Source organism: Crocuta crocuta, unplaced genomic scaffold, assembly GCF_008692635.1.
Source record: "Crocuta crocuta isolate KB4526 unplaced genomic scaffold, BGI_CrCroc_1.0 scaffold64, whole genome shotgun sequence".
NCBI classification, from domain to species: Eukaryota; Metazoa; Chordata; class Mammalia; order Carnivora; family Hyaenidae; genus Crocuta; species Crocuta crocuta.
In genome coordinates, this window is record NW_027530640.1 from 7,332,502 (window position 1) to 7,344,830 (window position 12,329).

A 12,329-nucleotide genomic window follows, 5' to 3' on the forward strand; every position below is an offset into this window, starting at 1 on the left:
TTAATAATAAATCTTAAAAAAAGAAAAAACCTCTCAACTAATAAATGGTCACACACAGATTTTCACCTACATTTTCTTGTAAGACTTTTATAGTTTTCCCTCTTATACTTAGGTCTTTAATCCATTTAGATTTAGTTTTTGTACATAGTGTGAACACTCAGACCTAGGATTCAAACAAAGAGTTTGCTTCTTTACTTTGTAGTGGAATGTACCAGAACTACATAAAACTCCACATTGAAATCTGATTTATCACCTGAAACGAATATTATACTGTATGCTAAATGGAATATGAAGAAATTTTTAAAACTTTTTAAAACTTAAAAAAGTATTTTTATTTATTTTTTCAAGTGTTTTTTTATTTTGAGATTGAAAGAGAGACCAACCAGGGGAGGGGCAGAGAGAGAGAGAGGGAGAGAGAAGCTCAAGGATGCTCTGTGCTCTCAGTGCAGAGCCTGAAATGGGGCTCAAACTCATGAATTGTCAGATCATGACTTGAGCCGAAATCAAGACTGAACCACCCAGGCGCCCCTAATAAAACTTTTTTCAGTGTTTATTTTTGAGGGAGACAACATGTGGGGGATAGAAAGAGAGGTGGGGGACAGAGGACCCAAAGAGGCTCCGCTCTAACCATAGGGAGCTCAATGTGGGCCTTGAACCCACCAACTGTAAGATCATGACCTGAGCTGAAGCTGGATGCTTAACCAACCAAGACACTCAGTTGTTAGGTGCCCCTAGGTGTTAGTTGTTATTTAGGTGCCCCTAAAACTCTGATTTTAATACTTCTGTTTATACAGCTCTATGTGCTTAAATGTTAACACTCACCTGAGGAGAGAGTTCTAATTTCCCTATCATCTAACAGCCTCAGAAAACCTGGTTGTTGTGGGTTTTTTTAATTCTTACTTCTTTTTTTTTTCTTTTTTAAAATGTCTTATTTATTTCTGAGAGAGAAAGACAGAGAGACAGCATGAGCAGAGGAGGGTCAGAGAGAGAGGGAGACACAGAATCCAAAGCAGGCTCTTGGCTCTGAGCTGTCAGCACAGAGCCTGACGCGGGGCTCGAACCCACGAACTGTGAGATCGTGACCAGAGCCAAAGTCAGACGCTTAACTGACTGAGTCACCCAGGCACCCCAGAAAACCTGGTTTTAAGTCATCCAGAACTTCAATTTGATAAACTTCCCAGGTGAATGTTATACAATTAAATGCTAAAGTACATATGATAAAAAAGCCAGTAGCTTCCCAAAAAAGGCTGAATAAAGATGCCTGAGGTAGACCAAAAGACTGGGAAATCCCTTATGCCCTAAAAAACAAATGGAATCCTTGAATGAATCCTGATCTTAAGAAATCACTTTAAAAGACATTTAGGAACACTTACATTTTAACATAAGTTTAGTATTAGATGATATTAAGGAATTATTGTTAATTGTGTAGATGTCATCATAATTCTGAACTTACATAGGAAAATATGCCTTTTTAAAGAGATACATAGTGATATATTTAGAGATAAAGTGACAGGCACCAGTACCAGTAATTTAAAATACTTCAGAAAACAAAACAGATGAAGCTCGTGTAGTAAAATATTATTAAAACATATTAAATAATATTAAAATGTCAACAATAACATTATTCAAATAACACTAATTTCTTCTTTGGAAAACTAGGAGTTAAAATCCAAAGCTGAGTTAAGAAAACTATGCAGGGGCACCTGAGTGGCTCAGTTGGTTAAGTGTCTGACTTTGGCTCAGGTCATGATCTTGCAGTTCCTGAGTTCCAGCCCTACATCAGGGTCACTGCTGTCAGGCTGTCAGCACAGAGTCCGTCTCGAATCCTCTGTCTGTCTCTCACTCCCTTCCTCCCTCCCTCCCTCTCTCTCTCTCTCTCTCTCTCTGCCCTTCCCCCACTTACGTTTCCCTCTCTCAAAAAATAAATAAAACAATTTTTAAAAATTAAAAAAAAGAAACTAAGCACAAGTGGCCTAAATTTAGGAAAACAGAACTTTGCAGAGTAGGAGGTGGGGTGGGGTAAGAAAGATTGACAGTGCTTAGGTATTAGTCAAAATTATCATAATTCATAAAAGTTACTGGAAACTGAATAAAATTTAAGAAGCTCCATATGGGTAGGAGCTAAGTCTTTTCCTTAAGGCTCCATCCTCAGCTCCCACTACAATCAATGATTGTTAATGGAAGATGATCAATAAATATTTATCACATAAATAAATGAGGGAATAAATAACCATTTCTTCCCCATAAGTGGCCAAATATTCACATTTACACTTTGCTTCCAAAATGGTTTCAAAGAAACTTCTATATTTTTTCCAAGATTCACAAAACTTTATTCATTTAGAATTAACAAGCTGTTCACATATCACTTAACATTGGTTCACAAGCTTGTAGGACATGGATTATCTTTGAGGAATTGTTTTGACATGCATGAAGTTTACAACTTTGTGCACACTATGGTATTTTCTCTGTAAGTAAATAATAAGCAGTTTGGGTTATCACATGAATTCTAAAACTTAGAGTTTTAAAAAATTATTATAATGGAATACTAGCATAAGATGTATTGTTGTTTACAGTTTTAATCTGTCAGACTCATTTCCTCTAAAATAATTAGCTGAAGTTATATGACAACACACTTGCTTCCATTAAAGGTGGACACAGGGAACTCTCATTTGTGTGTTTGATAGTGGGAGACCAGCGATGCATGTCAGCACAAACAGCACATAATCTCATGCTACATAGTTTGGATATTTTATAATATGTTTTTAAAATTTTTTTATTTAAGTTGACACACAGAGTTACACTTGTTTCAGGTATAAGAGGCTTATACTATTAAGCAGATCAAAATTTTAAATCATAAAAAACAACCAGAATGAAAAAGATAATTAAATAATTATTGCAAGGGGCATCTGAGTGGCTCAGTCGGTTAAGTGTCCGACTTTGGCTCAGGTCATGATCTCACGGTTCGTGGGTTCAAGCCTCACGTCGGGCTCTGTGCTAACAGCCAGCTCAGAGCCTGAAGGCTGTCTTGGGATACTGTGTCTCCCTCTCTCTCTCTGACCCTCCCCTGCTTGTGCTGCCTCTCTCTGACTCTCAAAAAGAAATAAAAGACATTAAAAAAATAGTTATTGCAAGTGAAGAGTAAATTTTTGTTTAAGTTGCCTAAAAGCCAATATAGAAAACATATTTTCAAAATTAAAAAGAAGGTAAACGAGTACTTCTGGAGATAAAAAAACTCTTCTGGTAGTGAACTATATCTGACTTCAAAAGTTCTTATTAAAAGTAACATGGGAGATGCCTGGGCGGCTCAGTCAGTTAAGCATCCTACTCTTGATTTTGGCTCAGATCATGATCTCACAGCTTATGAGACTGAGCCCCATGCTGGGCTTCTGTGCTAACAGTGCTGACCTTGCTTGGGATTCTCTCTCCCCGGCTCTCTCTGCCCCTGCCTTGCTCTTTCTCTCTCTCAAAATAAATAAACATTAAAAGAAAAAGTAATGTGGGGTATCACGGTAAACAATATCTCAGACATTTCAGTTATATAAAAACCCATGCACCCGAAATTTGGAGATAATAGGAAAAGAAAGTTTTTTCTTGATTTTTGTCAACATGAAGATAATCTTATATCAAGGCCAGAATCCAGATATCCAGATAATAAGCATAATAATATTCTAATGAGCCACTCCACTCATGGCTGCCTTAATTCTCCAGGGTTACTAATTTTAGAATATTCTGTGAGGTGAGAGACGGGGTAATTTTACTTCAGGTCCTATTAAAACCAAGAGAATAAAAGAATTTAGGTGCTTCTGCCTGGGTCTTTTTCTCTGCTGCCCTCACAAACCATGGATATTCTTCCATATGCGGTGCTGAGGACTGTTTCTTTCTGTCCCTTGGAGAATAACCCATCCTTACCTCTTCAACCATAGTCTATAAGAGGAAGATTCCTGAATCCCAGAGATACCCAGTTCTGACAACTTCCTAGAAAGGCCATGTTAAAATAATTGGTCAACTGCTATTTCTACTTAGAAATTCTCACTGTCTCTTAAAATATATCAATATTTCTAAAAGCAATTCCCTCTTCTAAAAAAAAAACCAGTTACTATCAATGGTAACAAAATTCTCCTGCTCTCAAATTAAAAACCTTGTAATTATCTTTGACTTCTCATTTTATTCGCATCCCTCTCATATTTACTTAGTCCCCACATCTTATCATTTCTCTCTTTTGTTTTGTTTTGTTTTGTTTTGTTTTTGAGAGCGCAATTATTAACAGGGGAGGGGCAGAGAGAGAGAATCCAAAAAGGAGCCGGTGCTGACAGCACAAAGCCCATAACAGGCCTTGATCTCACAAACTGTGAGATCATGACCTGAGCCAAAATCAAGAGTAGGACGCTTGACTAACCGAGCCACCCAGGCGCCCCTCATATCTCTTTTGAAGTCTTTCCATTCTCTCCCTTTGCCATCCCTCCCCTTCCTATTCCAAGCCCTTACCATTTCATACCTGGATTGCCACAATAGTCTCTCACCTGATCTGCTTCTACCCATACTTATCCTCTACACTTGCGAAAATAAGCTTAGGTTTTGTTTGAATCCTGTTACAGCCAGGCTTAAAACCCTTCCATGGTTCCCCAGTATCCTCAGGAAAAAGTCCAAACTCTTTGAGGATGAATCTCAGGACTGTGGAAACCTCTCCCCAGGGCACCTGTGCCAGCTTATCACGTTTTACCCAGTCTACACAGAGCTTACTTATCGCCCCTCTCTGAAGTCCCCTGCTCAGGCCTGCCACTCTTCTCATAGTTACACCCCATCTGAATTTATGTCTTCTTTGCTTCCAGTGAAATCCTAGCTACAATTCCAAGTTCTACTTCCTTAAGTTTTACTTCCTCTTTGAAGTCCTCTACTCAGAGGACTCAGAGCCCATACTGGTCTCCCTTAAATCAAGAAACATTTTAAACAGATAGGGCACTATAGGGACACAGATAATACGATTCCGGACTCCTTACCAGCACTACTTATTAAGCACTTAAAATATGCTTGACACAGTGCTAAATACTTTATACGTACTACCTAATTTGACCTTTATAAAAAAAAAATCTGTGATGTATTACTATAGAAGCATTTTACAGATGAGGAGGATGAGGCTCAGAGAGGTTAGATAACTTTCCTGGGACCAGCGGGTAATGGAGCTGCAGCCTCACTACGACAGTGAGCTGTGAACTGTACAAGTTGTGTTGTTATCCATAGCAGAACTGGTGGGTGAAATCCTAACACAGTCTGATTCCACAGACTGTGCTCTTAACTGTTACATTATACTGCCTCCCCAAGGATCCAGCTGGCAAGGAGATTATAGTCTGAATTCCAGTTGCTATCACAAGCACATTTTTCAAAACTGTAAAGTGAGATATACTATTAGCAAGACAGCAAATTAGAAATAAAGATATCCAAGGGGCCCCTGGGTGGCTCAGTCAGTTGAGGATTTGACTTCAACTAAGGTCATGATTTCACGGTTTGTGAGTTTGAGCCCCGCATCTGGCTCTGTGCTGACAGCTCCGAGCCTGGAGCCTGCTTCAGATTCTGTGTCTCCCTCTCTCTCTCTGCCCTTCCCTACTCGTGCTCTGTCTCCCTCTGTCTCTCAAAAATAAATGTTTAAAAAAATTTTTAAAAAGAAATTAAAATATCCAAAAAAGCCTAGGATATATAGATACTGTATCTATATCAATTACTAATATGACTATATTTTAAGGCTCTTATTGAATATATATCTAACTTTCCAGAAAGTAAAGCTCAAGTTGGGAACAAAAAACTCCACAAAAAACGGCTGAGCTCAGGACACCTGGGTGGCACAGTCAGCTGAGTATCAGACTCTTAGTTTCCTCTCAGGTTATGATTTAAGGGTTCATGAGATTGAGCCCCACATTGGGCTGTGCGCTGACATCTGTGGAGTCTGCTTGAAATGCTCTCTCTCTTCCTCTCTCTCTGTCCTTCCTGGGCTTGCGCTGTCTCCATCGTTCTCAAAATAAATAAACAACAACAACAACAACCTGCTGAGCTAAACACTTACTAGGCAATGCTAAAGGCAACATTAAAAATCAGAACAGTTGATCTTTCCTGCCTTGATTTTTTCATGTTAAACAAGGCTCCATACCTCTTAGCCACTTTATTTTTGCTTTCTTTCCCTAAAGACATTAACATTCATTTGCCATTACCCTGTCCCAGTTTCCAGTTTCTACCTCCAAACATCCCTTCATTTGAGCCAGCCTGACATTTTAATGTACTTTTTCCCCAATAAAAGGTGTCTCAATTGACTATTGATTCTTCCTTACCAAATTACTGATCCCTCCTTTAGTATCCCAACTTGGTGTGCCCTATTGTTATAGTTATAGTTTTATTATTGTGTAGTCAATGTTATACAATTCTGTATCTAAACTATAAGGCAGTGACCCCAATTCAATTACTATTGTACAGGAAAATAAATGTTAAGCCTTCATAAAGGGCACTTATAATTCATATACAGCCTATAGTTTGGCTTACTCTGAAGCACTTACATTATTATTGTGAAGATATTCAATTGCTCGAAGGATCTGGAACAGGTATTTTCTAAGTCGTTTACTCTCTAGTCCATGACAATAATGTTGTAACTCATCTAATACTGTGTGGTCAATAAATTCAAACACCAAATGAATTTTCTTTTTCTGTCTAAAAACTTCAATCAGATTGACCAGGTTTTCATGATGAAATTGCTATTGAGAAAAGAAACATATTTTTAATAAATTATTACATGCACAGTAATTTGTACATATAACACTTATATAATTTTAAAGTTTATTTATTTATTTTGGGAGAGAGTGCTCATACAAGTAGAGGATGGGCAGAGAGGGAGGGAGATCATGACCTGAGCTGAAATCAAGAGTCAAATGCTTACTTAAACAACTGAGCTACCCAGGTGACCCAAGACCCATATAATCTTATAAAGCAAAAATATTCTTAGCTTCTTTTATTCCATGCATTTCAATAGAAAACTTCCAATTTATTTGCTTACATACCTATTTTTTTAAAATGCTAAACTCAGGGCACCTGTCTGGTTTACTCGGAAGAACACGCAACTCTTGAGCTCACAGTCTTGAGCTGGAGCCCCACGTTAGGTGTACAGATTACTCAAAAAATAAACCTAAAAATGCTCAACTATTTCTTAATTAATATATATAAAACAAGGGGACATGTTTTGCCTTATCTGAGGTTGGCATTTGACTTATTAAAATAACTTAAAGTTAATGTACTATAATACAACTTGGTATCTGCTAAAACAGATCTTTCTATCCTTTAAACTGGTTTGTAGTTAAAATTAACATCTGAAATTTAAAATGTTCTTACATTTTCAAGTGAGCATGGATTTCAATGCCACTCAGTATGTGATATGAATTCACAGAAATTTTCTTTTGAGAGTTTGATCCTAAACTCTCAAAAGTAAAACATTAAGTTCCAAGTAGACAGTATAAATTAATTGTACTAAAAATCAAAATATCTAGAACCATTTCAGATATGTGAAAAAACAATTTATAGCTGTAGAAACTTTATAAAAATATACCATTATTTGTGGATATCTTTTTGTTCACTGTCTATAACATGCTATTAAGCAATAAAGCATCTTTTAAACTAAGTAACAATCACTGGTAAAATAACTTCCAAAGGGCAAAAATGGCATATACCAGCTTAGAAAACAAATAAGGCTCCATGTTTTATGCTGCTTGCTTTAGTTTTCAACACACCGAATTATTACCAAATAGTCTCAAATATTTAACATTTTCAAATTACCAAAAATGTTTATTCATTTGGCTAAACATTGAGAGCTACAGAGGTACCTGAGCAGACTCTTGATTTCTCAGGTCATGATCTTGTGTTTCAATGAGATCTAGCCCTACACTGTGCTCCGTGCTGACAGTGCGTGGAGCCTGCTTCTGATTCTCTCTTTCTCTCTCTCTCTCTCTCTCTCTGCCCCTCCCTGCTCACACTTGCTCTCTTTCAAAATAAATAAATAAACTTAAAAAATAGTTTTAATTGAGATATCTATTTTCAAAGTTAGATTCATTAGAAAACTATGCTTTTATGAAAAAATATTTGCCTTTATTCTAAAGGCACAATATCAATTTTTTAACTTATCTGCACTAACACATAGACCAAAGTCCTTAAAATATGACCTAAAGAAAAACATGCCAGAAAATAATGCCAGATTCCCTTCCTATTTTTGCTCCCAATTTCCCTGATTGGCAAGATGTCAGAATGCTGCAGTGACACCATGCTGGCGGTAGCAGAAACAATTGGCTGCTTTTGGACACTACTCTACCAATCCTTCAAGTAAGGAAAACTACTGGTTCCCCATCCAGTCTTTATTTTAAAGGCAAAAGCAACAAAGAGTTAATGTGAGTTAATAAGCACTACAGAAGATCTACCCAGGGTAAGGAATCAGGTGTTTTCTCAGATAAACCTTGAAACTCGTATAAATGCTCCATTGCCACTTTTCAAATGGTTTGCTTTATGTTTTTCCTTCATTATCAGATAACTTTTCTACAGATATTATCACTAATGACTCTAGATATAATTTATTTAACAAAATTCTAGAAGATAAAAATTTAATTCAAATATGTAAGTCACTATGGCAATCTTTTTAGACTAAAAATGTGAACTAATCCAAGAACTCTCTCTCCCTGAATTAGATAAGATCAAACTAAAACTTCTGTAAGAAACCAATGAATAAAAAAATGTTTTCAAAAAAAAAGAAAGAAGCCAATGAAAATAAATAGCTAAGGTATCTCAACACAGNTCCTGAATTAGATAAGATCAAACTAAAACTTCTGTAAGAAATAAACCAATGAATAAAAAAATGTTTTCAAAAAAAAGAAAGAAGCCAATGAAAATAAATAGCTAAGGTATCTCAACACAGTTTGCATGATAATAATAAAGTACATTTTCAAATTTATCTCTGTGTTCTTGCCACATATTGGTTGTTTTCACAAAATGATAAAGTAAAAAAAAAACAAAAAACAAAACAAAACAAAAAACCTTAAATGTAACAGAGTTGAAGAAAGACCAAAAGATATTGCCCATGAAAAGATCTCCTTCTGATCAGATTTTCACTTACAATATACAACAATTGCCTTACATTATTACTATGTTTTAGGTCATCAGGAATAGTACTAGCAACTCACAAAATCACAACATCTTTACTGACTTTCTTTGCTTCCCATTTTCTAGAAACAGAGCACTTCAACAATCTACACATGTACAAATGCCCAAAATACTTATTCTACGTAAAAAGCAAATTGAAGTGCCTCAGTGGCTCAGTTGGTTAAGCATCCTACTTTTGATTTCAGCTCAGGTCATGATCTCACACTTTGTGAGATCGAGCCCTGCATCAGGCTCAGTGCTGACAGTGTGGAGTCTGCTTAGGTTTACTCTCTCCCCCTCTCTCTGCCCCTTCCTTGCTTGTGTGTACACTTGTGTGCACTCTCTCTCTCTCAAAAATAAAAAAATAAACTTTAAAAAACATAAAAAATAAAAAATTATCCATCATATCTAATATAGGTTTACAAAGAAAGAATTTAAAACGGCTAGTACAAATAATCCTAAAACTTGTATAGAATCACAGAAGACCTCAAATAGGCAAAGCAACCTTGAGAAAGTTGAACAAACCTGGAAGCATCACAGTCTCAGATTTCAAGATATACTACAAAGCTAGAATATCAAAACCATATGGTATGGGTACAAAAAAAAGATACATAAATCAAGAGAACAGGACGCAGGATCAATGAAACACACAGATAAATGGAAGTGGCACAAAAAAATGACATACAGATCAATAGAAAAGAACATACCTGTATGGTCAATTAATTGACAACAAAGGAGGCAAGAATGTACAATCCGGTGAAGACAATCTTTTCAATAAATAGTACTGGGAAAAATGGACAGCTATGTAGCAAAAAATTGAAACTGCACCACTTTTAACACCATACATAAAAATAAACTCAAAATGCATTAAAGACCTAACTGTGAGACCTGAAACCATAAAATTCTAAAAGGAAACATTAAGCAGTAATCTCTTAGAGAGTCCCCCTTAGCAACATGTTTATGAATCTACCTCCTCAGGCAAGGGAAACAAAAGGAAAGATAAATTGGACTACACCAAAATAAAAAGCTTTTGCACAGCAAAGGAAACTATCAACAAAACAAAAAGGCAACCTAGTGAAAGGGAGAAGATACTTACAAAAGATGTACCCAATAAGGGGTTAATATCCACCATATATAAAGAACTTACACAACTCTAAAGTAAAAACATAATACTATTTAAAAATGGGCAAAGGACTTGAATAGACATTTTTCCATAGAAGACATTGGCCAACAGGGACATAAAAGATGGTCAACATGAGTAATCATCAGGGAAATGCAAATCAAAACCATAATGAGATACCATCTCACACCAACCAGAAAGACTAGTATCAAAAAGACAAGAAAAAATAAGTGTTGACAAGGATGTAGAAAAAAGGGAACCCTTGTTGACTGTTGTGGGTTGGGAGGGGGGACTATTAACTGGAGCAGCTACTGTGGAAAACAGTATGGAGGTTGCTCAAAAAATTAGAAATACCATATAATCCAGTAATTCCATTTGGGTAAATAGCCATTTACCCAAAGAAAATGAAAACATTAGTTCAAAAAAATGCATGCAAAAAAACAAAACAAAGGAAAACAGAAACAAAAACAGAACAAAAAGATACATGCACCCTGTTTATTGCAGCTTATTTACAACAGCCAAGATATGGAAACAACCTAAGTGTCCATCCATAGATGAATGGATAAAGATGCAATGTGTATATATTCATACATACATATATATATGCACCACAGATTATTACTCAACCATAAAAAGAATGGGATTTTTTTTAAGTAATCTCAACACCCAATGTGGGCTTAAACTCACAATCCTGAGATCAAGAGTTGTACCCTTTACTGACTGAGCCAGACAGGCATCCAAAAAGAATGAGATCTTAACATTTGTGACAACACTGAGGGACCTAGAAGGTATTATGCTAAGTGAAATAAGTCAAAGACAGACAAATACCATATGATTTCACTTATATGTGGAATCTAAAAACTACAAATCAACAAACAAAAAATCACACAAATTCTTAAAAACACAGAACTGTTGGTTGCCAGAGGGGAGGGAAGAGAGTAGGTGGGCAAAATAAATAAAGGGGATTAAGAGGTACAAACTTCCAGGGAACCCTGAGTGGCTCAGTTGTTAAGCATCTGACTTGGCTCAGGTCGTGATCTCCCAGTTCACGAGTCCGAGCCCCACACCAGGCTCTGCGCTGACAGCTCAGAGCCTGGAGCCTGCTTCAGATTCTGTGTGTCTCTCTCTCTGCCCTTCTCCTGCTCACGCTCTGTCTCTCTCCCTCTCAAAAATAAATCTAATAATAAAACTTTTTTTAAAAGAGGTGCAAACTTCCAGTGATAAAAAGTCATAGAGATGAAAACTAGAGCATAGGGAATATGGTCAATAATATTCTAGTGACATTGTATGGTGACAGAGCATGACTAAAAAACTACACTTACCGTGGTGAACACACATCACTACCTTGTACACCTGAAACTACTATAACACTGTGCATTAATTATACTTCAGTTATAAAAAAAAAGGCAAATATTACCTACATATTGGATAAAAACGAATGAGAGTATGTTTTCTTCATCACATAAAACATCTAGACTAGGTTGTGAAAGTTGTAAACCTTAAAGCATCTAGACAAATTGCAATAAATAAAATATGTAGATTCAAATTTTTTTAATCACTATACCTCATCTGCAAAGAATGCTAACCCTCCTTTCTTCACACTCTGGAGTTCTTTCTCCTGGGTTGACCTGTCATACTCACACAAAATTCTATCTTCTGCCCCTGTCTCTAAAAGCACTCTAGTCATTTTTACTTAAACATATTCCTGTCACCTCAAATTCAACATTTCTAAAAGTGAACTATTTCTCAGACCATGTTTTTTGGGTCTTTCATATTTCCATCAATGATAACTGTCACTAAACTTTAACAATTCTTTTTCTCCTCCCCTTGCTTCTTTATACATTTCATGTCTTCTTTTGCAATATATTGTTTTAACTTTACTTTTCTAACTCTAAATTCAAATTGCTGCAATTCAGCAAGGGCTCTCATGATATTTACCAGGTATTCCTGAATTATATTTATAAGAGACCTATTTTTAGTCTTCCAATCTATTCCAAAAAAAATAGTGCTAGATTAATATGTATAGTTTATTTTGAATTCAAAAATATTCCAC

The 12,329-nt window shown here is 36.2% G+C and overlaps 1 protein-coding gene across 10 annotated transcripts in view; it reads right to left on the reverse strand.

The window, feature by feature from the left end:
- CDKL3 (cyclin dependent kinase like 3) overlaps positions 1 to 12,329 on the reverse strand; it is a 118,082-nt gene that overhangs the window by 102,198 nt on the left and 3,555 nt on the right. For 9 of the 10 annotated variants that reach the window (XR_013336184.1, XR_013336185.1, XR_013336188.1 and 6 more), the window contains exon 3: positions 6,540 to 6,734. Coding sequence is in view for 3 of the 10 variants with exons in the window: in XM_077768923.1 (XP_077625049.1) it covers positions 6,540 to 6,734 (195 nt within the window). In the remaining 7 variants the exon portion in view is untranslated. Of the gene's footprint in view, positions 1 to 6,539; positions 6,735 to 12,329 lie in introns of those variants that run through there. The other variant, XR_013336187.1, reaches the window with a different exon arrangement.